At 50.4% G+C, this 23052-nt stretch overlaps 6 protein-coding genes and 2 non-coding genes across 9 annotated transcripts; 3 read left to right on the plus strand and 5 right to left on the minus strand.

Annotated features, from left to right (window-relative positions):
- Positions 1-147: 147 nt before the first annotated feature.
- LOC112883881 (uncharacterized protein At4g04980-like) lies at positions 148-4690 on the minus strand. Its single transcript, XM_025949142.1, has 9 exons — positions 4580-4690; positions 2953-3144; positions 2784-2873; positions 2528-2639; positions 1377-2406; positions 1093-1258; positions 855-1019; positions 573-725; positions 148-481 (listed from the first exon to the last, which is right to left on the minus strand). Exons 1-9 carry the CDS (start codon positions 4601-4603, stop codon positions 287-289), a joined length of 2127 nt encoding a protein of 708 aa, XP_025804927.1. The 5' UTR covers positions 4604-4690; the 3' UTR covers positions 148-286.
- LOC112883896 (F-box/kelch-repeat protein At1g16250-like) lies at positions 4594-5878 on the plus strand. Its single transcript, XM_025949159.1, has one exon. It carries the CDS (start codon positions 4602-4604, stop codon positions 5769-5771), a length of 1170 nt encoding a protein of 389 aa, XP_025804944.1. The 5' UTR covers positions 4594-4601; the 3' UTR covers positions 5772-5878.
- Positions 5879-6091: 213 nt separating this feature from the next.
- LOC112880615 (PAP-specific phosphatase HAL2-like) lies at positions 6092-9002 on the minus strand. Its single transcript, XM_025945630.1, has 4 exons — positions 8302-9002; positions 7074-7758; positions 6471-6830; positions 6092-6392 (listed from the first exon to the last, which is right to left on the minus strand). The coding sequence occupies exons 1-3, from the start codon at positions 8690-8692 to the stop codon at positions 6527-6529; spliced, it is 1380 nt and encodes a 459-aa protein (XP_025801415.1). The 5' UTR covers positions 8693-9002; the 3' UTR covers positions 6092-6392; positions 6471-6526.
- A 595-nt stretch (positions 9003-9597) lies between these two features.
- Positions 9598-9758, minus strand: LOC112879115. Its single transcript, XR_003225941.1, has one exon. It is a non-coding gene; the product is annotated as a U1 spliceosomal RNA (small nuclear RNA).
- Positions 9759-13695: 3937 nt separating this feature from the next.
- LOC112900830 (quinone oxidoreductase PIG3-like) lies at positions 13696-15922 on the plus strand. Of its 2 annotated transcripts, XM_025969626.1 has the most exons (6): positions 13696-13999; positions 14077-14256; positions 14703-14784; positions 14859-14966; positions 15170-15328; positions 15511-15922. In XM_025969626.1, exons 1-6 carry the CDS (start codon positions 13742-13744, stop codon positions 15705-15707), a joined length of 984 nt encoding a protein of 327 aa, XP_025825411.1. In that variant the 5' UTR covers positions 13696-13741; the 3' UTR covers positions 15708-15922. The 2 variants fall into 2 exon arrangements, with proteins under 2 accessions (XP_025825411.1, XP_025825418.1); XM_025969633.1 differs by lacking the exon at positions 14859-14966.
- Positions 15923-16521: 599 nt separating this feature from the next.
- LOC112879125 lies at positions 16522-16682 on the minus strand. The gene has a single exon (XR_003225951.1). It is a non-coding gene; the product is annotated as a U1 spliceosomal RNA (small nuclear RNA).
- Positions 16683-17391: 709 nt separating this feature from the next.
- On the plus strand, positions 17392-19667 carry LOC112900556 (quinone oxidoreductase PIG3-like). The gene is made up of 6 exons (XM_025969409.1): positions 17392-17734; positions 17843-18022; positions 18384-18465; positions 18552-18659; positions 18866-19024; positions 19211-19667. The coding sequence occupies exons 1-6, from the start codon at positions 17477-17479 to the stop codon at positions 19405-19407; spliced, it is 984 nt and encodes a 327-aa protein (XP_025825194.1). The 5' UTR covers positions 17392-17476; the 3' UTR covers positions 19408-19667.
- Positions 19668-20588: 921 nt separating this feature from the next.
- On the minus strand, positions 20589-22962 carry LOC112900576. Its single transcript, XM_025969425.1, has 4 exons — positions 22320-22962; positions 21427-21538; positions 21292-21342; positions 20589-21131 (listed from the first exon to the last, which is right to left on the minus strand). Exons 1-4 carry the CDS (start codon positions 22478-22480, stop codon positions 21048-21050), a joined length of 408 nt encoding a protein of 135 aa, XP_025825210.1. The 5' UTR covers positions 22481-22962; the 3' UTR covers positions 20589-21047.
- Positions 22963-23052: the final 90 nt, after the last annotated feature.

The following is a 23052-nucleotide window of genomic DNA, read 5'->3' on the forward strand; positions in this document are numbered from 1 at the left end:
TCGCTCGGCGCTGCCGCTGCTACATGCCCTAACATTTATGAGCCCAACCGCCTTTAATGGCGTGGCGTGTCCAACCCGGCCTCCCACCAGAGCGGCCTGCGACTCGCACGGCCAAGCCATGGCCCATGGCTACAGTCAAGTCCAAGGTTGGGGACGCGAGGTGGTAGTGGTACAATACAAAGTGCAAGCAGGACCAACTCCATGTGTATTTATACGGCCGTACTGTACACGTGATGGGTACTCCCTCCGTGGATGTACGTACACTGTAGGCTTTGAGCTAGGGTGTTTAGAGGGGATGGGCCTCGATCTCGTGCGCTAGGGTGGCCGTCAGCCTGTCCGCCCGCTCGTCCTGGCCGCCGGCGAAGTTGTACACCCGGAAGGCCAGCTGGAACACCCGCCACAGCATCTTCGACGGCGCTGCGGCCTGCGGAGAAGCACCTGGCGACTGTACTGCGCTCGTCTCCCTGGCATGCTTGCTCTCCTGCAGCTCAGCCATGTACAGCGAGAGTGAATTTTGTGTGCGCAGATGAACAAGTGCTATGTGTGTGGTCTGGTAGATGTACAAGTAGTACCTTCAAGGCTAGCTCCAGGCAGTTGGACGATAGGTCCACCATGCACTCCTTGATCCGGACCAGCACGGCGAAGTCGAAGTGGATGTTGTGAGACAGGAACCGCTTCGCCTCCTCGTCTTTGTTCCGCTCTATCATGTCCACGTCGTCTTTGATCTGCACGTGCACAAGTCCGTGCCACCATTGATCAAACAAAAAAAAAAGGTCCGTGTCACCAACCATTGATCAAGCTTGTGACGGACGTGTGCGTCCCAGCAAATTCTACTGGTGCTCAAACGGTCAGACCTTGTTGAAGTAGCCCTCGACTCTGTCAAGCTGATTCGAGAGGGGGGCAGCCAGCTTCCAGCCCTTGAGCTTCGACACGGTGCCATCCAGCTTGGAGTAGAGCGCGGCCGCCATCCTCAGCGATTCCAGCTTCTTGGAAGGGAAGCCCTCGAACCTCGCCAACACCTGCAGCGCAGCTCGCCAGCATGTCAAAAGGCTCGCCGAGGACGAAACAGTTCTGACTGAGCACGATGGGAACCTGTGTCTCGTCGGTCAGGCACACCAGCTGCTGCTCGACGTGTTGATGGAACCTCACTAGCTCAGCCATGTCCCTGGACTCGAACGAGCCGATGGCGTCCTTCAGCTCCAGGATTGCCGCGGCGTGGTTCTCCGCGTCCTCCTCGATTTGCCGGAAGTAGGCCGACCTTCCAGTTCCAAGTTTCCGACAGCAGAAAAAAAGATGGTAAAAATTCATTTCAGCCACATGAATGACCCACCGATCTGTTCATGCCAATGGCGGCGGCGCAGCATGTGCTACTATACCTCTTGGTCATCTCCGCCAACGCATCGGCCATGCCCTGGCCGGCTTCGCTCTTGGACCCGCCCGGCGTCCGGGGCTTGTTCCCGGTCTGTCTCTTGCCGCCGTGCGCACAAGGGCCTTCCACTCTGTCCCGCAGATGCCTGTACAGGGTGCCCATCTGTGTAGACCGTTTCAGCTTGCCCGCTTTCTTGGCGCGCAGCGCGGCCGAGATGTTTCCAGGAGGCGGAGGGGGCGGCGCTCGTGAGACATTTGCAGGCGGCCCTCCTTGCGGCGGAGACGATGCGCTTGCCACTACCTCAGCGGGTTTGTCTGTAGATGGTCCTCCTTGCACTCTGTCTCCGTTCGCCGGAAGTGGCGGCGGCGGCGGCGGCAGTACGCTTGGCACGGCGGCATTGCCGTCCATGGATGACGGTGAGCTAGGCTGACCTGCCTCCATTGACACGGAGATTGCAGAGTCGTCGACATCAACCGTGTCTTGCTGTGCCGTCGGCGCTGCCACCTTAGCAGGCTGTGCGTCTGGGGGTGACACCACTGCCGGGGAGGCATTGTCATCTTGCTGCATTGCCTCCAACGACTGCAGCAGCATGGGCATGCCCAGCAAGGGCATGGGGGAGGGTGGCGGCGCCGACAGTGGATGTGGGGACATAGACGACGGCGTCGACTGTAGCAGTACAGAGTCACCGGTAGGAGTTGACGGTGGATCACGCCTGCTGGTCTGGCCACCCTCCCCGGTGCAACCGCCTTCATCCGCCTCTTGCCTCGGCACCGGTTTCTGAAATTTCAATTGTTTCGCGTGCCTCATTGCACCGTCTGGGCAAGGTGTTGCAACCTCGGCACTGTCTGATGGATGATGGCCGGCACTTCTGCGGTGCACCAGAGATCTGGTGCGACAGAGAGCAGGAGGGAGGCTTCTTTTTTCTGGACGAACTGCTGCTGCTGCTGCTGCTTTTGCACTCGTGGAGCTTTCCATGAAACTGAAGATTTCTTTCGCCACCGGAATCACCTGATCAAAAATCATAGCGACATGCCCACCTACAATCCAGTTTCAACAGTGAGTAATAACTCAATGACCATAAAACCAGTACGATGATACAAGCCTTCTCGTCAATATGTTGATAGCAAAACGTTGACTTGGGCAAGGCAAACTGCATACCTACACGATCTAAGCTCTCGCTCTCTATGATTGTTTGCTTCTCAACGCCCAAGTTACTCAATTGGCTGCGTTCTTGTACTGACATGAGGACTTTGCGGAGGTGAACAAGACCCTGTTTGTTTTTCAGTAGTATAGAAATCAGATTTCCTTAAGATAGACCTTGTTTGACAGGCTACATGCTTTATTTATGGATGGTTTCCAGGGGAGATTTTGAGAGCATTGTACGTATAAAAGGAGTTCAATTCAGATGACAGACCTGCTGTTCAGAGGATGTATGGTTTCCTGATAGGCCTGATAAACATTTCGGATATGTAATCTTCAGAGCCTCCAGGGTATCCAGAAGTAACTGCATTAAGTGGGAAGAACAGATTTGTATAAGCCATCATGATCTCGAAGTGAGAAATATGTAAAGTTTTGGCATGAACCGGATCCAACGCATCGCATGAACTTCGACATGGCAGATCCAGAGCCTCTCTCAGAACGAGGATCTTGCTGATGAGGCTTTTCTCCAACGCCAAGTGATTTGGCAAAGGACTAGGGTTGCAGAAGCCAGTGTCTTCAGCAATTGCCGTCAATAACGCGAGGCCTTCATGTCTGTTGGACGCAGCTGAGGCCTCCTGCAAATTTTTTATCCAGATTAATTTGCCAATTCATCTATTCCTCATCAGTAGAATCCAATTACCCATGTTCATGGATGCATCGGTTGTAGAAGACAAACGAAATTGAGACCTTTAATGGTGGCACATCATGGCGATGAACGGGCACATTAGAGAAGGACAGTGCACGGTGAAGGATGCTAGGCGCCATCCTTGACCGTGCTTTCTGTCACCCTCAACTACTTCTCATTGGATCAATGAAGCCTACACCACAGAAAAAAAATAAGAACACGAACAATTAACTGATCCTGAGAAGTATATCATGTCGTGTGATTGTTATGCTATTGTGGCCGAATGATGTGTATGAGAAGCACTGGGGGGCTCCAAGAGAATCCAGCAATCCCTTTCAGGACATTAGGACTCTCAGAGAGAATGGATGGCCCCATCAGAACAAGGACAATTTGCATGGATATATGCAGGGAGAGAGAGGAAGGATAAAGGAGGGACCAAAGAAACAGATGAAGAATGGCAGGGACTTATTGAGACAGCAAGAGAGTCATGGCAACGGAGCAAAGCTTATAATTAGTGCAGGGGTTGGCTAAAAATAAGGACCCGGCCTAAGGTAGGCATACCAACGTACATGCCAACGCGTGTCATATAGGTTGGTTGGACGAGAACTGAAAGAAATGACTTGGAGCTTTCCGGAACTGAACATCATCGTGCATTTTGGTCAGCTTGCTTGCATATCGTGGCATTGATCAGCACCTGAATATGTACGAGTCTGTGAGCTCCGGACTGACTAGAAATACCGAAATTAATAACCGGAAGATGTTTAGATAGGACATGCCAGTGATATGGTGTTGGAGAAGTTCTTTATCTTCTGTGTCCTTCCGGCTTCAAATGCCATAAGCTTAATTCTTTTCGGGAGGAAGCTGCTCACAAACTTCTTACTAAATTCCATATCTCTTTGCTAGTTTTTTTGCTTCTGCTGCTGCTATGGTATGCAACTTCTTACTAAAAACCTTCTTTAATGGGTTGGGACTTGGACAGATTTCAGTATGGAACATTGAAATCTGTCCCAACATTGGCAATGTCCATGCATGAGTACAAACAGATAGGCCGAGCACTTGCCCTGTTCGCTATCTGCTTGCACGATGCCGCCACTATATTTTTACAGCATCGTTGTTCATGCGAGGAAGAAGACAAGCTCTAGAAGCTCGATAGATTCCACGGCACGGCCGGAGTTACCGATAAGCACCTTCCTATGCTTCACATCGATTGCTCCGTCCGCCAAAAGCCGCATGGCAAATTGCACAATGGCGATGCCCTATGCAAATCTCGATAAATAGGCACTTGTGTGGTGCTTTGCAAACTCCCCCGGCCAACCCCAGCTACACAAATCGCAATGGTAATTACTTGATGAATAGCACAAGAAAAGGCAGAGGCTAGTTGGTACCTGGTTTGACTGGTTCAGAACCATGGGCTCCTTGCATTGCAACGTCGCCGCCTCCCCGTCCTTCTCTAGCACCGGGAGCAGCAGCGGCGGCGATAACGTCGTCAGCAGAGATGGCAGCGTCAGGATATACGCGTGCTTTGCGCACGGCAGCAACAACAGCCTGGAGTGTTACGAGCCTGGTGCCAACACATGGCGCCGCGTGGGCGCGCTCCCGGGTGTCCCTGACGGCCACATACTGAAGGGATTCGCTGTCGTCGCGCTGGGCGAATCCGTGTATGTTATCGGCGGCCGGCTGTGCAAGAGGGAGCGTGGCGCCGCCGCCGGCGTGTACCACGACACCGACGTCAGCGTGAGGGCAGACGTGCTCCGGTACGAAGTGCGCCGAGGGGAGTGGCAGCACTGCGCGCCGCTCCTGCTCCCGCGCTTCGACTTCGCGTGCGCGCCGTGCCGGGGCAGGATCTGCGTGGCCGGCGGGCAGTGCTCGCTGTCCGGCGCCCGGGGTACGGCGGCGGCGGAGGTGTACGACGAGGAGAAGGGCCAGTGGTCGGCTCTCCCCAACATGAGCACGATGCGCTACAAGTGCGTCGGCGTGACATGGCAAGGCAGCTTCCACGTCGTCGGGGGCTTCGCAGAGAGCACGTTGACGGCCGGTGACGCCCTTCTGACGCCGGGAACCACCGTGCTACAGTCGTCGGCGCTGGAGCGGAGCTCGGCGGAGGTGTTACACTGCTCGAGGGGCACGTGGGAGATCCTTCCGGGGATGTGGCAGCTCGACGTGCCCCCGAACCAGATCGTGGCGGTGGCGAACCGGCTGTTCAGCTCCGGCGACTGCCTCAACTGCTGGAAGGGCCACGTCGAGGTCTATGACGGCGAGCTCAATATCTGGAGCATCTGGGACCACTCCGCACTGCCAGACCTGTCGCTGCTGGCCAACCTCCCGTCGTCGGCTCAGCGGCTCTACCTCACCATGGCCGCCGTCGGCACGCAGCTCTATTTCCTCGCCGGGTACCAGGTGCCGTCCAGCAACGACAGCTTCAGAACAGTCTCGCTAGTGCACAGCTTCGACACCAACGCTCCGCCAGGGTTGGAGCCAGCATGGAGCAGCTTCCAACCCAAAATGGAGCCGGATGACATCGAGGACGAGAGCAAGGAGCTGTTCAGCCAGTGCTGCTCGGTGCAGCTCTCCAGCTAATCACACAGAGTCACCACTCCGCCGCATGTGCGTCATGGTTTTCATCGTAGCATCATGCATTGTGTCTCATCTGTAGACCTGCTATTAATCTGGTACTTGTGCTCCTGTGGTGAATATGTTTGATCCATATACATAACAAAAATCTGCATGAAAAAAATGATCTGTCTTCTTTAGTTCCTTTTGACATGACTATATGGAGCAGTAATTCATATGTAGGGAAAGCATGTAACAAAACGAGAACTAAAAGCATAGCATAGAGGATGAAAACTGGCAGACAATAACATCAGCTGATGAATTAATCAAAGGTTTAGACATTCGAATTGTCAGCAAATGGTGCTGAGCATGCACAGATAACTGTCTTAGCCAATACGGCTGCCACTTGACAGGCAGAAGTTTTAAAGAAACAGATCATTAGTAAAAGCATGCGCAGATGCTTTTCATCAAAAAACGCCTATACAAAATTACATACGCCATCGATGACCAAAGCCAGCAATTTGTCAGTCTCGAGTGACAGCTTGTTTATGAGCAGACAAGCTAATACTAACCTACATGCTGGCACTATTACACCCTCATTGTTATAAGAATACAGAAATGAATACTTAGACCGATTCTCCAAGCTACCTGTACGAGATATCAGAATGTAAGACAAAAAGGAAAATTTGATCAGAGGGGTAAGCAACAATTATTTGTAAAATTCACCTTTGCAGGCTATGATCAACATGAGGTTATTTGCAGCAAAGATTTTATTGTTTTGATCATAGTGTTGATGAGTTCCAGCTTGCATCAACAGCATCTAAAATTCTCCGATGAAGCAATGCTCCGGAACATGCTATTATGCCTCTATCCAAACCTTCCAAGTAAATACCCCTTGAGAAGTCCAACTGGCGGCCTCCAGCATCTGTGACCACTCCACCAGCCTCTTGAATGATAACCACCCCTGCAGCATGATCCCATATCTTCTCCTTATATCCAGTTCTTGCAAATTTCATAAATATCTCTGCATCACCTCGTGCTATTGCAGCATACTTCACCATGCTGTACACACGCAGAGGTTGAGTCCTGGAAACAAACAAAAAGGATATGAATACACAGCACATTCAAAAGCCAGCATGACCAGCTGCAGGAGTCACATTTTGGACAACATTTCACTCTGTTTGAACTTTGAAATGTAAAACCAGTATCCTATTTAACAAAAAACCTTGCACCGACCAGTGCATGCCATTTGTATATGTATGAATAAATTTTCAAGCTGGTGAAATAATATCAGCAATGTTACACAGAAAAACAAAAGTAAGAACTCACCTTAACCCTACACTATGAGCAAGTCCTGCTGTAAAGGAATGGCTTGAGTTGGCTTTCTCGACAGGTTCACAAAATGTTGCTGACAATGGATCACTGATGGACGATACTTGAATCTCCCTTGGGTGACGCCAATCAACCTTACCAAAGTCATGAACCAGTGGCTGCATCCAAGCTTGCCCACACCCTTTCTGAGCATACATCACACAACCCTTATGCCAGGACCCCAATGGAGGAGGAGCAACCTTAGACATCAATCTATAGTACTTTTGATGATAATTGAGCCACTCCTTTTTCATTGGATAATTTGGGCACCCAAGAACACCAAGTATAACTTCTCCATCTTCAATCAAGGCTAGAGCAATAGCATATTGATCCCCTCGGACAAAACCAAGGGTGCCATCGACAGGATCAAGCACCCAAAATCTTCCTTTCGGACCTCCGGAAGAGCTGCATTTCCGTATGGCTTGAATAACATCATGAGCTTCGAGCTCTTTCTCCGGGGATCTCAGTCCATATTTTGGAGCTTCAACCAGGCAGCCATTGACAGCCTCAACAACGGATTCAAGCAAAGCCACACCGTCACTACTAGATAGTGTCTCATCATCTTCTTCAGCAACAATCGATATGTTCTCATCATGAAAGGAATTGGAAAGCAACCAGCTTACAATCGCTTGAACACCCCAATCTGGCGTGAAGGAGCACAGCAAAATGTCACCATATGCAAATTACAGAGGCACAAACTGCTGCAACCACATATTAGGCAAAGTATCTCCTTAACACGTGGAGCAATCATTAGACCAAGAGTTGTGTTGTATCAGTTTTCTGTATAAGCTAATATCCTGGAGCAATGAATTCTATTTTATTCTATTAATTCAACCAAGCAGTTGCACGAGGTAGTGTTGTAATTAGTCAGCCAGTCCAAGTACTAATATCTAATCGTCGTCATCAAATGTAGGAAATTATGTTCCACTGCAAATAATGCTGCAACCCAACAGAGGTCGATGACAATTGATAACTAACTAACTATCTGGGCGCCGTTCTATTTAATTATTGGGAGTTGTGACCCAGGTAATCATCGTGTATCCATCACCAGCGTATTTCCAATTTTCTATTGCAGCGCAGTGTACCTAATCCTCATTGCGAGTCCTCAGTTCGATATAATTTCTCATAATGGAGTGAGTACTTCGCGAAGGGAAGGGAAACTGGTGGATTAGCAGCAAGTACGAACCAGCGACTGTGACGGGGGAGCGGTCGAGCTTGGAATGGACGCAGCCGCCGGCGTCAGCGCTGGGGTGGAGGAGCGAGTCCTGGACGCGCTGGCACAGGGTGCAGGCCACTTGCACGACCCGCACCGCCACCTCCATCTCCCTGGCGTAATCCCTCGCCCCGCGGCAGTCCCACAGCCACTCATGCTCCGCCCCGGTCCGGAGATGCCCCGCGGCGCCGACGCCGAGAGAGGACGCCACCGCCGGAGCCGGCGACGGGGCGCAGCGGGGGCGCGGCAGCGGCACCCCGTAGCAGCAGCGGTGGGGGCGGCGGCGCACGCCCCACTCCGGCGCGGCGGCGGCCGGATAACCCCGCTGCGCGGACGCCCAGCCGGTGAGGCGGAGGCTGCCCATGGCGACGGAATCCCAAGCCCGAGCGAACCCGACCGGATTAGCCCTCGTCCGATGGTTGGGCCGATCTAAAATACTAGCGGGAATCTGATCGTTCCGAGATGCTTCGATTCCCACTGCTTTTGTTAGCCGCCGCCGGCGCCCACGACCACGATTGCGAGGCAGCGCAGGTGCGGCAGCAGGGCCCGGCCGTGAGTGGTAACGAACTCCTCCCTCCCTGTCATCCTCTTTGCCGTGTGTGTTCCCACACCCCTACCAGCGCCAGCGCCAATGGAATGTAACATGTTTGCTGGATACGCACGATACTTTTGAGGACGACGAAACGCACGATACATTACAGCATAAAGCATCCAAGATATTCAATCGCGGAAAACGTCTCCAGTAAGTCCAGTTCAATCTCATCGAAACGTCTCCACTGAACAACTCAGGATCATTGCTCTCTCTCAAAAAAAGAGAAAAACTCGGGATCATGGAGTTGGACCTTCATCGAGGGCTATGTTTGTGAATAGTGCCTATGGTTGCGAGTGGTACGAGACAGTATATTGTGTCACCCTCTACATGAAACCGAGAGTTCCAATTCATCATGATCAAAGTTCAACACTGTATTATTAAAAAAAAAAGGTTCGACTCTAGATGCGGTATTTACTCATGTTAAAGAAATTGGCTAATTTATCTATGCTCAGCTTGTAGTACCAATTTGCTGAGCGCCTTTTGGACACCATGCAGAAGCTAAAAAGAAAACAGCAGTTGTCACGTATATAGCGGCATTAAACGTTATCGGAGACCCTGCAATTAGATGACGAAGAAAACTCACAAAGAACGACCTGCTCGCGGGGCTGAGGACCTAAGTTAAATTTTACAAACCTAGAAGTGACACCAAGTACCAAAGTTTCAATTCTTTAGAATTGGCAGGGGCCGCGCGGACGCGTACCCCCTCTACCACAAATTATGACGTCCACTCTCCCACTTGGGGAGATGGTAGACCAGCGCACCCACCAAGTGCAATGTGGGCCACTGATCTAGGCCATGAGCCTTCTTGATCGCCCATCGACCCCGTCCAGGTAAGTATGGAACAACGGAGCACCAGGGCCGCATTATGTAGCAGGCGCGCCCGTCCGCGGCTGGCTGGCTCGCCGAGGTGGGACTAAACAGCGCGCGCTCTGTTGGATCCCGTCCGGAAGATTCAGAACCTTCACGCGGCCCAGGAGACAAGGGAGCGGTGTTCGATTGGGCTGACAAGCGAGACCAGTATATGGGCCAAGTTTCACGCAGGATTTGGACTCGCGCCCCCTTCCAGGCCGATTTGAACATAAGTTTTTCTGTCTGATTTGAGCTCGGATTTAACCGCCAGGAACATTGTCCCAATCGAACTTTGTTTCACCTTGAAGGCTAGAAACGTGTACTACTGCTCGGAGAAAATGAATGGGAATCTTTGAGTAGTAGAAGGCGTAACCTTTTTTATTTACGATGAAAAAAGTCATCATGGCGAGCCGACCTATTATTAATTGGTAAGTTACATCAACAAAAAAAAGAATCAAAAGAATCTTTGGGTAGTAGAAGTCGTAACATAATAACTCAACACAGCTCGTTGGTGCTGAAAATATGCTGCCATGGCATGGCCATCCACGCATCTTCCGTGGCACTGGAGTTTTCTTCCCTTCCATGATGGGTCAGATTCGTGCTTAAAAATGTATCCCATGGCATCTCAATTATAACCTCGAACTTTGCAGTGTGGCTGGCAAGTTGAGCCCGTTTAGGCTGGGTTTGATTGCTTGCAGGGGGTGCATAAATGATGCAATGTGATCGGTTGATGGTATAAAATGGTTCAGATTTGATCCTCCAGTTGCTGATGACATTCTTTTTTTTTGAAGAATTCTTTTCTTTTTTGCTAATGACATTCTTGTTTGAACTGCAATCGGTGGACTAATGAATTCTTTTCTTTTTAGCTAATGACATTCTTGTTTGAATCCAAGAGCCTATCTAAATCCATTCATATAAAAACGCACGGAAAAAACGATCCAACAGCCTCTCCTGCTTCCTCTCTTCTCTATCTGGCTCGGCATCCACTCCTCTCCGCTAGGCATTTTTGCCAAGCGGCTCCGACTCGCCATCTCCCTTCTCGCACTCATTCCTCTTTTCCCGCGGCACTTCCTCCTCCTGCGCGCCCCCTGCCCAGGCAGCAACCCCGTCCTCGGCGACTTGCCGCGTGTCTGCAACCCCCGTCCCTGCCTGCACGCCGCTCGTGGCCGCCCCTTCGAACCCGCGTGCAGGGGTGGAACAGCGCCCGCCCAGCCATCCTAGCCAGCGCGCGGTGGCGGAGGCGCACGTAGCCAGCCCTCCGAGCCATCACCCGGCGGCGGATGAGCGTCCAACCGGCGCCCTTCTCAGCTAGCGCGCGGCAGCGGAGGAGCGTGCAACCACCCGGCGCCTCTCCCGGCCAGCGCGCGGAGGCGGAGGCCGCCTCCGACCCCATCAGAGGCCAAGGAAGCACAGGCGTCCACCCTTCCCCGTCGCCCCTCCCTGCAGGCGCGGCTCGTCCCCGCCGCTCCTCCCCTGCGGCCGAGGAGACGCGGGCGTCCACCCTCCCCTCGCGGCCGCCTCAGCTCGCGTGGCTGCCCCCTTCCTTCTTGTGGCCGCTACACCGCCGCTCCTCCCCATCCCTTGGCGCGGCCATCAAGGCGCTGGGACGGCGCTGCCCGTCCCCAGCTGTGGCTGCTAAGTCGCCGACCATCCCCTGCTGCGGCGACCTTGTGCTGATTTGCAGCCATTCTGACGGATCCAAGGACTCGGGGTCCCCAGCGGGCCCACTTTCCCGCTGGAACTTTGGATAGCCTAAGATCACGCATGAATCAAACAACCGCTCTCCTGGGTCGTGGCTTCCTCCAGACCGCCCAGACCCACGGTTCCGACCGGCCAGCCGATCGGCAGGAGCCTCGACCCGCGTCCCCGATTGAGGGACGACCGGGATCTGGGTCCGTATCATGGTCCTGAACTAAGGCGCCGATCGAACTCTGCCATACATGTGTCGCTGCCCCCGACTGACGAGGTCGGGGGCCGGCCAGACCTTAAGTACTGACGGTCCTTGGGAGCAGGTGCTGAGGATAAGGGTGGACGCCGGAGTCAACTTGCCATACAGGGCCAACCACTCCAATCACAGGAGGTGCAATCCCCTCTGTTGTGGCCGTAGGGGGAATCATTCTATCTGCCTGTCCTCGCGAAAGGATGGGGCATAACACCATCATGATCCGGCGGGCACGCCTCCGTCACAATGGAGTGACCGGGCGTGGCGCTAGGGACGGGGCGTGACGGCCGTACCGTACTTATCGGCGCACGTCCGCCCCCGACCGATGAAGCACGACGCACAGGGACCAGATGAGACGGCCACTCCACGTCACAGGATTTGGATGGTGGTCGCCGGAAGTCTCCGACTGACGGGATGGGAAGCCCCAACTAATGAAGCTGACGACCCCGAGCAGCGGAGTTGGAAGTCCTTTCTTTCTATCCTCGTACCCTTAAACCTCTCTTGGACTATAAAAGGGAGGGTCATCCACCTAGAAAAATAAGAGCCTATCTCTCGATAGATCTGAACAGGAGACGAAACAAGAAACTCATCACATCCTCCACTCGAAAGTTTGTAACTCCCCCAAACTCTCTCGAGCACCTGGGTTTAAGCAATATAATCAATTGACCCCGAGTGGTGATTGGATATTTTGCCTGAACCAGTATAAATCTTGAGTCATTGTATGCTAGGCCACGTCCGATCACAATGTGCAATACACACTTCGAGTAGGTTTAGCTGTCGGCCATTTTCGGAGCCGACACGTTCGCTACTTGAACCTGACAGATGAGCGGGGAACCAAGCTGAAGGCGTCGAAGGGTTTAGGGTTGAGGCGTCGCGGCTGCGGCGTGGTGGCGTCGAGGCGTCCATGGAAAAAATCGCCCCATCGTCGAAAAATGATCAGAAGTGGAGGTGATTTAGGTATGGATAGTCAAATAAGAGAGTCCGTTAGTTTATCCATCGGTCAGGAATCTTTCTATTTTTTTTACCGTTCTCTAAAATTCTAAATTTAGCTAGTATTATATCTAAATTTTTGGAGTTGCTTTAAGCATGTAAATTTGCACCATAAATTTGCACGTCCGGCACAATCTCTTGTCCTCCCATGTTTTAATTTATTGTAATTTGGAGGAAGCTTGGGTGCTAGAAAGTTTCCGGGAAGCTGCGGTATTATGAACAGGTCATATGTTGACCTCCAACTCCAAGAGGAGCGTCGTTCCTTTTAAAAAAAAGAGCAGCGTCGTCGTAAGCTTCTAGCACAGTTGGGTGGAGGCTTGAGTTATCGAGAGGGGCAAGCAACTTCAGTGAGCTTTGACCGTGAGCAAGGGAACGCGATAGGACCGAAGTTGTGTTTGGTTGGGCTGTAATTTTTGGAAAAGCTGCTGTGAGCCGTAGACCGTAGAAAAGCTGCTGTAGAAAAACGGCTGTGGAAAAAGCAGAAGACCATTTGGTCAGAGCAGCTGTGAGCTGTAGGTGAAATACCTGTAATACTCCTAAATATTTGTGGGACTGTATATAAACTAAAATACTCATATAAACATAATATGTTCCCTATTTCGCGTGTAAATGTATATTTTGGAAAGAAAAATATTAAATTTTCTAAGTTTTTTATCCATATAGCCCATATAAATAGAACTGTAGCAATTACATAAGTTAAATGGCTCATAAATAGAGATGCTAGCTCCAAAACAAACCGAACCTCTGCAGAAAATTCTTCTACCGGGGGGCGCAGACGCAGGCTGCCGCCGGAGGAGGGGGGGTGCGAGGGGCTGACGAGCGGACGGGGATGGGAGGTCAGTAGATCCAACCGTTTTTCTCCATAGCAGTGGTAGGTGGGTAACTTTTTATCTTAAAAATCACTTAAAGCAGGGGAAGTATTTTTACATTTGTATTTGGGTAAAAACTGCTTTTAGAAAAAACACCTAGGGCGTTTAGTTTTTGCAATAGGCGTAAAACCCCAGCCAAACGCACGCTCAGCCACTGAGGAGGGGAGGGCGATGAGGGCCTTGGTGATCGCGCGCCCCGGCGGGCCGGAGGTGCTGGAGGCGCGGGAGGTGGAGGATCCACCCGCGCCAGGCGAAGGAGAGGTGCTCCTCGAGGTCGCCGCCGCCGGCGTCAATCGCGTGGACACTATCCAGCGGATGGGCCTGTACCCGTCGCCTGCCGGCGAGTCCCCTTACCCGGGGGTCGAGTGCTCCGGCACCATCCTCGCGCTCGGCCCTAACGTCCCTTCACGGTGGGCCGTCGGAGACAAGGTGAAACGAATCGACCGTTTGTTTCTGCTGCTGCTGCTGATGTGACTGGTTTTGTGCACTTCGCTGTTGCTTTGCAGGTTTGCGCGCTGCTTAGTGGCGGCGGGTATGCGGAGAAGGTGGTGGTGCCGGCGGGGCAGCTGCTGCCGATACCGGAGTGGGTGTCGCTGACGGACGCAGCCGGATTGCCCGAGGTGGCCTGCACCGTCTGGTCAACCGTGTTCATGATCAGTCACCTCTCCCCCGGGGAATCATTCCTTGTAAGGACAATCTTCTACACAGCTGCGTCAAAGGGAACCCAGTAGAGTCACTAATCAGTGAATATGCATCCTCTAGGGAATGCCGGAATGGGATGACATCAGGACTATCTGATCCCCATTTTCATCAGATGTTATTTCTACGATCTTATTATTTACTTGCCGGTTTAGAAATTGCATCCCTTGAGACTGAGAATAGTGTAAAGCACGCCTAAAATAAAGGTAAAAACAACAGAGCCTAAGTCCCAACTCCCAAGCAAGTTGGACAGGCAGAATATAGGTGCTAAAAGAGGTACCAAATTCTTCGCGGGCACATAATGTGCTGCTGAGTCTCTCCGCAATTACTTAACTGTCGGAAATGGTGTGCACAATTGTGGTTCTTAGCACAGGATTAAAGTGAATCTCTGTCTCCTTCTGTTCCTGATGAATGTGTACCTTCAATTTGGCAGGTCCATGGAGGATCAAGTGGAATCGGTACTTTTGCTATACAGATGGCGAAGCACCTTGGAATAAAGGTTTTTGTCACTGCAGGTTTGTTCATTGAAGAAATGATATTATATCAACTGTTCTTTGTGATGTCCTCTAATTCTGTCAAAATATTATAGGAAGCGAAGAAAAACTATCAGCCTGCAAAGGTTTGGGTGCAGATGTATGCATAAACTACAAAACTGAAGACTTTGTTGAGCATATAAAAAAGGAAACCAATGGAAAGGGTATAACCTACCATCTTATTATCTTAGGTTGTTTATAGTATATGCAAGGTTTGTGTTGTCATACTATGCCCCTGGTACCTGAATCCGATAGCACTCTTTGTAGCATTCTCCTTGGAAGAGCTGCCTCTATTCATTACTATGTACCAAGACATCATCGTCAAATTTACTGCTGTACAAGCTGTAATCTGAAAATTCGTTACCAGGTGTTGATGTCATTCTGGACAATGTTGGAGGATCATATCTCCAGCGCAATCTGAACAGCTTAGGTGTTGATGGTAGACTTTTCATCATTGGCTTCCAAGGAGGCGCTGTAGCTGAAGTCAACCTGCAAGCTGTTCTTATACGGCGCTTGACAATACAAGGTATTTTTGGTTGGTTGTTTAGGTCTATAGGCAATGGCAACCCTTCTGAATTCAGTGGTCCTCAGTATGTGTTTTGCCATTTCACTATTTGATATGTTCTGTTGTTCTTCGGCTGTTCTCTTTATAGATGCTGTGTTCTATTTTATTTTAGCTCTTGATTGAAATTCCATGATCTTGTGCAGGTGCTGGACTGCGCAACAGAAGCGCTGCCAATAAAGCACAGATCGTCGGCGAGGTGGAAAAGAACGTGTGGCCTGCCGTCGCAGCTGGCAAGGTGAAGCCGGTGATTTACAAGACGTTCCCGTTATCTGAAGCGGCTGAGGCGCATAGATTGATGGAAGCTAGCACCCACATCGGCAAGATACTGCTGCTCCCATGACTGCGCGTGCTCACTTTTTAGAGGAGTCAGTTTTAGCACATCTATAACTTCTGTAACGACCTCTATGTATCATGTACTTGAGTGGCATGCCGCTTGCCTTTTTATCTTGAAAACTTTTTTTTAAAACAAATTATCTTGAAAACTGGATCCCATTTTTCCCGAGCAATTATCTTGTAAATTGAATCCGTGAAGAATTGATAGCATTATTCGGTGAACCGCGATGCAATGAATTTGTAGCATGGACATATTTTGCATGCGGAACCACCTGATGTTGTCATCCATACAATACAAGTGTCAAGACCACTGCTGATCATGTATCTGCAAACAGTTAAAGAGTGATGGTCTTCGCCGAGCAAAGGGCGTGAAAAACCTCAATGGACATCCGTCGCGCAGTGGTGATCTTAGTACAAAGGATTCTTCAGTTTTTGCTACTAAGACAGACCCAGTTTTCAACTTTGCATTGATATTCTTGCAAACTACCAAATACCAACGCAAAATTATTCAAAACATTGAAAACCTTGCTCAAAAAGGAGCTAGCCGCTATGCTGTACCCAGCAATTTGCATTCCACTCATGAGCTCGCAACCGATCACTTCGAATGAAGTGTGCAGCTCATTGTCGTAACAAACATACTACAAAAACTAAGGTGGCAATATCCTTCAATTTCCTAAATTTGCCGAGCCAGGGCTACGCTTCTCCCGAATTGCACAATGGCCTGAACCACTACCAAGGGACCAAACAGGAAGAAGAAACTCCCAAATTAACAAGGAAGGAGAGGCTTAGCCAGGTACCAAAGTTTCAATTCTTTAGAATTGGCAGGGGCCGCGCGGACGCGTACCCCCTCTACCACAAATTATGACGTCCACTCTCCCACTTGGGGAGATGGTAGACCAGCGCACCCACCAAGTGCAATGTGGGCCACTGATCTAGGCCATGAGCCTTCTTGATCGCCCATCGACCCCGTCCAGGTAAGTATGGAACAACGGAGCACCAGGGCCGCATTATGTAGCAGGCGCGCCGTCGGCGGCTGGCTGGCTCGCCGAGGTGGGACTAAACAGCGCGCGCTCCTGGGAGGGGAACCACGACTCCACACTACCGTTGGATCACGCACGGACGGCTCAAACTCAGAGTCTTCACGCGGTGCTGCTCTTGATCACTCACCTAGGCCCAGCGGTGCCGCAGTGCTTGTTTGGGCTGGCAAGGGAGACCAGTATTTGGGCCAAGCCTGGTAACTTTCAAGCGCCGATTTTGGACTCGTTTTCCTCTCCCGGACCTCCCGGTCGATTCGAACTCCTCCTTGTACGACTAGCCTGATTTTTGAACTCGAGTTTAGACACGAGTATATTCTCGTAATGAAAAGTATTATTCTATAGCATTCTGAGGAAAAGAAAAGGCTGGTGATTAGCTGCCTACGCTCACATCGTCGTATCTTGTCTAGAACTGAAATTCCTTCCCCGTCCATGGTGCGTCCCCATTTTCATTTTGCTCGCCTAACCAACACCAACTGTGGGCCGACGGGTAACAATGCGTGGCTGGCACACGATGAAGCCGGTCCTCGTCCAAACTTATTGGGCCGAGCCAAATCGAGCGGTGCGTTCCAATTTAGGCCGACCCGGGCTCAGTCCACAAACAATTAATTGGCCCGGCCAAAAAGAATAGTCGTAGGCTTCTACCACTACCGCAGAACAGTTCCAGTGGAGTTATCGCAAGGAGCAAGTAACTGCCGCGAGCAAGCGGACGCGAGGAGTGAAGGCAGCCGGAGGGAGGAAGATGAGGGCGGTGGTGATCACGCGCGGCGGCGGGCCTGAGGTGCTAAAGGCCCAGGACGTGGAGGACCCGGCGCCGCTGGGAGAAGGCGAGGTCCTCCTCCAGGTCGCCGCCGCGGGCGTCAACCGCGCCGACACGCTCCAGCGCCACGGCCGCCACCCGCCGCCCGCCGGCGCGTCCCCGTACCCGGGGCTCGAGTGCTCGGGCACCATCCTCGCGCTCGGCCCCAACGTGCCCTCGCGATGGTCCATCGGCGACAAGGTGAAGTGAATCAGCTGCCCTGCCTGCTTCGCTCCAGTGGCAAATTGAGATTTGGCTTCTTCTTCTGTTGTTTTGATTGCTTTTGTTCACTTCACTGTTGCCTTGCAGGTGTGCGCGTTGCTAAGCGGCGGCGGGTACGCGGAGAAAGTGGTGGTTCCGGCGGGGCAGCTGCTGCCCGTGCCGGAGGGGGTGTCGCTAACGGACGCAGCCGGCTTGCCCGAGGTGGCCTGCACCGTCTGGTCGACCGTATTCATGACCAGCCACCTCTCCCCCGGCGAATCATTCCTTGTAAGAACAACACACTCTTTTCGTCACCACAGCTGCGTGGTGTGAACTGATAGAATCCCAGTTCCTTCATCCCAATTTCGTACACCTAAATCACTAAGTGTCCCAAGTAATCTGATGAGCTGATTATTTACTTGTCGGTTTATGAATCACATGCCTTCACTAGCTGAGGCTGAGGATGCCTAGTTTTAGTCCCAAGCAAGTTGGGGCAGACTAAATATAAATGTACTAAAAGAGATACCCGATTCTTCACTGGCGCCTAAATGCCTATTGGGCTGCAGAGTCTATTGTCAGTTACATAGCTGTCAGTAAATGGTGCGCACAATTTTTGTCCCTGATGACTGTGTACCTTCAATTTTTGCAGATCCATGGAGGGTCAAGTGGAATCGGTACTTTCGCTATTCAGATTGCGAAGCACCTCGGAATTAAGGTTTTTGTGACTGCAGGTTTGTTCACTGTAATGGAAATGATATTATAATTATAGTTAAATGTAATTCGTAATGTCCCTACTAATTCTGTCAAAATATTATAGGAAGCGAAGAAAAACTAGCAGTCTGCAAAGATTTGGGTGCTGATGTATGCATAAACTACAAAACTGAAGACTTCGTTGAACGTGTCAAACAGGAAACCAATGGAAAGGGTATAGCCTACCACCTTCTTATCTTTGGTCATTTATCTTGTACGCAAAGTCTGCATTGTCATACTATGCCACTGGTACCTGAATGCTGATAGCACTCTTTTGTAGTATTTCTCCTTGGATGAGCTACCTCTATTCATTATTATGTACCAAGACATTATATTAATTTTTCATGTTGTACAGACTAATCTGAAAATCTCTTTACCAAGGTGTTGATGTCATTCTGGACAATATCGGAGGATCATATCTCCAGCGTAACCTGAACAGCTTAGGCGTTGATGGTAGACTTTTCATCATTGGCTTCCAAGGAGGCGCTGTAGCTGAAGTGAACCTGCAAGCTGTTCTGGCACGGCGCTTGACCATACAAGGTATTTTTAGTTAGTTGCCTAGGTCTATAGGCAATGACAACCCTTCTGAATTCCAGTGATGCTCAGTACATGTTTTGCCACTTCACTATTTGATATGTTTTGCCAGTCTTTCGTGTTTTCTTTATAGGTGTATGCAGTTGTAGGTGTTTTATTTTAGCTCTTATTGACTATCAAAATCCTGTGCAGCTGCTGGACTGCGTGGTAGAAGCCTTGCCAATAAAGCTCAGATCGTCAGCGAGGTGGAAAAGAATGTGTGGCCTGCCGTCACAGCTGGCAAGGTGAAGCCGGTGATTTACAAGACATTCCCGTTATCTGAAGCATCCGAGGCACACAGGTTGATGGAAACTAGCACGCACATCGGCAAGATACTGCTTCTCCCTTGACTGCGCGTGTATTGTTTGAACTCTCGCTTTGGGAGGAGTCAGTTTGGGCACATATACAACTTCTGTAACGCTTCTATGTATGTTCCGGCGTCGCATACCGTTTTGTCTTGTAAATTCGATCCTTGGAGTGCTTATGGCATTTTACAGTGAACTGTAATGTAATAAAATCTGACATTTTCTGTGAACTGTAGTGGAGCATCTCCGGCGATAAACCCCTACTCAAGGCTCCTCTATTTTTCAGTAAGGCTCCTATTTTTTTAGTAAGGGCTTGCTCCAACTTTTTGGAGCTCTATTTTTATGTTCAAACTCCAGCAATAGCCTCTACATTTCAGCCCATTTCAATATAACAGGTGGGATCCATATGTCGGTGTCTATTTTTTTTCCTTTCATGACATGTGGGACCGTTCTCCTCCCTCTCCATCCTTTCTTCCGTCTCCCCGTTCCGGTCCAGTCCCGATCCAGAACGGCGGGGCCCCGAGTGGCGGGGACGCCGGACCTCCAGGCGACCGGGCCTGCGCGCCGGAGCCCGAGCGGTGGTCGCGCAGATCCATGCGGGGGCAGTGGAGGCCGAGCAGCGGGCTAGCGGAGCTCCGGGCGACCGGCGGGTGGCGGAGCTCCAAGCGAGGGCGGTGGAGGCCGAGCAGTGAGCCGGGGGAGCTCCGGACGTCCAATTGAAGCCTCCAATCGAAGGTTGGAGAGCTTTTCCAACCGCTGTGTGCGCCGTCCTCCATGCTCAAGATCTGGGAGGTCTTCACGGAGCAGAGAGCGTGTGTGGCAGGGTGGAGGAGCGGGGACGCTCGGCCAGCCCTAGCCACCCGTGGGAGATAGGGCTGGACGGGGGATTTGGTGCCTCCCTACTAGGGGTTCAAGTAGGACAGCTGATTTTTTTCTCTCAGCCCCTACTAGTAGCTACTACTTTTTGAGCAGGAACTTCAGTAGGGGTATGAATAGGAGTCAGAGTCGAACAGGAGTCTTGCTGGAGTTGATCTAATAAAATCTGGTATACGGACGGTCTTATGATCAATAAATTCTGGTATACGGACGGTCTTATATCATGCCGTTACACTACCTGAATCCAGTTTGTCGCCAGTGGCTACAAAAAACATGAACAAAACTCGTGGGTGATTCAAGCGACTGCGTGAGATAAGCCATCTTCATATGCTCTAATCTAATTCGCACTCTTTTTACGTAAGCAGGGTCTCAACGAAATGTATATACATATATATGCGCATAGGAACTGGAGGATGACCACTAAGCCGGCCCTGGTTTTGATCTTCGCCACTAATTTTTTGCTTCCTTTGATGCATTGTGTATTTACAAGTAGAGAGATAAAAATTGCCAATCCAAAGTTACTAACTTAAAATTAGATATCCTTAATGACAAAAAGAAGCTCACCATCTCATAACTCGTGCCTACAGTAATTTGCATTGCTACTCATGAATTGGCAACTGATCACTTCGGATGAAGCTTGAAGCTCACCATGAATAGCAAACAAAGCAACACTGTGGAAGCCATTTCTTCAATTCACCTATCCCAATTCCATATCCCAATCTAGCTTTCCTCCCTCTGGTGCTGAACAAACAAAAATCTTTGAGATAATCCACCAAAGAAGCTGAAAAACTCCTGCCACTGCCATGCCCTTAATCTTTCGTAGTTTTCAATGGAAGACTGCAATTGCACTGCTGCTTCAGTGATTCAGTCTGTCTCTTCCACATCTCATTATCCTGCAGCAATGAAAATGATTAGGTGGGCCATGCACATAGAAGAGTTAAAAATGGAAATGGGTGGAGAGGAAGCAGAAGCAAAAATTTAAGGAGGTGGCCCAGGGTTAAAGGGCGTGATATAATAGAGATTAAAATAATAAATTTTGACCCCAAATATTACCTTTTTTAACAACTCAAGACGCCTGGCTGTCCCAGTCAATGAGGCCTTAACCTGTGAAGATCATTCTCACATGAGCATTGTATATAGTGTCTGAGGAGCATAGTCACATACAAGTCTCTAGCAAGTAAGCAATACCTTTGAAAATTCATCTTGCAACTGCTTGTTTTTCTCAAATTCTTTGTCATATTTCATTCTCCATTCAGCAGATTCATCCATCGCTTCTAGGTTTGCTTGTTCAAATTGCCTCCTGATGGTTGATGCAGCAAATAAGTAAATAAGTAAAATACATATGGAAAGAAAAGAAAAGAAAAGAAAAGCAAAGCAGAAGCTTAGGCTAACATAAACCAGCAAAAGATAATTGCTCGTTGCCGCTCTTTTTCAAAGCTAAAGATGTGGATGCTAGCCATGAAAACGCCCATATAATAAAGAGGTTGCCAGATGTGGAAGAAACAAGATCACATGTGGCTGAACTTCACTGCAGATAAGCCATTGATAGAGGAGAACGGACCTTTTGTGGCACCAAACAACCTAAACTCTGCCTCTCCGATTTCTTTTCTCTGCTAAAAGGCAGAGCAGCTAACTCCATCCATCAGATGATCCCAAGTGATGTATGACTACATTTGATAAACCATATACAGACATCAGAGGAAACAAAAGTACAGTTACCATCCATCAGTTTTTGTTTCCTCTATCTAATGCCTGAATTTGGTTAGTCAATTGTCTGAATGTTCACCAAGTGAAGATTGTTGGGTTTCGTCAGTTTTTGGGAGCCCGTCTCAATCCATGACTTCCTAACGCTAATGAATAGGACACAACTTCACTGAAACTGATGGACGCACTAACTCGATCCAACCGATGCATTCTACAGCGAAAGCGTTAGTAGTTCAACACATGGATCCATTCATCAGTGATCAGAAGTTTGAGCAAAGATGATTCGATTCCTTCATATATTTTTCTTCTGTGATGACGGAATACGTAAGATTTAGGAAACCAAAATTTGTTGGAGGAGAGAAGGTTTGGAGGCGAACCGGAGCTCCTCGCGGTCGTCGACGGTGAAGGAGGGGTCGCTGGACTGGCGGGCCCAGATGCGGAAGTAGACGGCGGTGCCCATGAGCAGAGCCAGAGCGAACGCCACCATCAGGGCCTGCCGCTCCTGCCGCCGGCCCGCCCCTCCTCGTCCCCCCACCATCCTCCGCCGGCTCCTCCCTCCTCCTCTGCCCTCACAGGTCGCACCACCTCTGAATCTGAAACTCTGTCGAGCTCTCGGACAATCAGACCCGAGCCGAGCCGGGTCGAGCTCACGATGACACGAATCGAAGCAATTGCCTCCTCGCCGTCTCCGGTACAATGTGGGCCCAAATTTTGGCCCAAAGAATCCACTCTGTCGCCGAATTCAGCCTTCGAGCCCACAACTGGTATTAAATTACCACTTGGTTACCCGCGGCTTCCAGGCGCGGAGGAGCTTCCAGGCGCCGGCGGAGGGAGCGGCGCGGAGGCGGAGGGGCGCGACGGGGGGAGCACCACGGAAGAAGCAAGGGTGACGCGAATGCGATCGAATACAGTGCTGAATACCCCTTGGTATTGAAGTAAGTTTCCAATAGCAATTTCAGGAACATTCAAACAGCTGATATTAGATGTACTCGATACTATTTCAAATTCTAATCCAAACGCTGCCTAAGAGCTTCTATCCAGATGTTTCTACCTTGGTTGTACTCAAGTTGCACTCAATCGGTTTTGTACGTATGGTAGTGCTATTTACCC

Source organism: Panicum hallii, chromosome 1 (assembly GCF_002211085.1).
Source record: "Panicum hallii strain FIL2 chromosome 1, PHallii_v3.1, whole genome shotgun sequence".
NCBI lineage: Eukaryota > Viridiplantae > Streptophyta > Magnoliopsida > Poales > Poaceae > Panicum > Panicum hallii.

Coding starts and splice junctions, on each gene's coding strand:
- LOC112900576 (XM_025969425.1), bottom strand. CDS start 22,480: ATGGTGGGGGGACGAGGAGGGGCGGGCCGGCGGCAGGAGCGGCAGGCC. Junction 21,539..22,319: donor GACGACCGCGAGGAGCTCCG/GTTCGCCTCCAA, acceptor ATCAACCATCAG/GAGGCAATTTGAACAAGCAA. Junction 21,343..21,426: donor TGCAAGATGAATTTTCAAAG/GTATTGCTTACT, acceptor TGATCTTCACAG/GTTAAGGCCTCATTGACTGG.
- LOC112880615 (XM_025945630.1), bottom strand. CDS start 8,692: ATGGGCAGCCTCCGCCTCACCGGCTGGGCGTCCGCGCAGCGGGGTTAT. Junction 7,759..8,301: donor CTCCCCCGTCACAGTCGCTG/GTTCGTACTTGC, acceptor CCTTCACGCCAG/ATTGGGGTGTTCAAGCGATT. Junction 6,831..7,073: donor GCTCATAGTGTAGGGTTAAG/GTGAGTTCTTAC, acceptor GTTTGTTTCCAG/GACTCAACCTCTGCGTGTGT.
- LOC112900830 (XM_025969626.1), top strand. CDS start 13,742: ATGAGGGCCTTGGTGATCGCGCGCCCCGGCGGGCCGGAGGTGCTGGAG. Junction 14,785..14,858: donor AAAGGTTTTTGTCACTGCAG/GTTTGTTCATTG, acceptor AAAATATTATAG/GAAGCGAAGAAAAACTATCA. Junction 15,329..15,510: donor ACGGCGCTTGACAATACAAG/GTATTTTTGGTT, acceptor GATCTTGTGCAG/GTGCTGGACTGCGCAACAGA.
- LOC112883881 (XM_025949142.1), bottom strand. CDS start 4,603: ATGGTTCTGAACCAGTCAAACCAG. Junction 3,145..4,579: donor TTCTGAACCAGTCAAACCAG/GTACCAACTAGC, acceptor AAAAATTTGCAG/GAGGCCTCAGCTGCGTCCAA. Junction 2,640..2,783: donor ATACATCCTCTGAACAGCAG/GTCTGTCATCTG, acceptor AAAAACAAACAG/GGTCTTGTTCACCTCCGCAA.
- LOC112900556 (XM_025969409.1), top strand. CDS start 17,477: ATGAGGGCGGTGGTGATCACGCGCGGCGGCGGGCCTGAGGTGCTAAAG. Junction 18,023..18,383: donor CCCCCGGCGAATCATTCCTT/GTAAGAACAACA, acceptor CAATTTTTGCAG/ATCCATGGAGGGTCAAGTGG. Junction 18,660..18,865: donor ACAGGAAACCAATGGAAAGG/GTATAGCCTACC, acceptor CTCTTTACCAAG/GTGTTGATGTCATTCTGGAC.
- LOC112883896 (XM_025949159.1), top strand. CDS start 4,602: ATGGGCTCCTTGCATTGCAACGTCGCCGCCTCCCCGTCCTTCTCTAGC.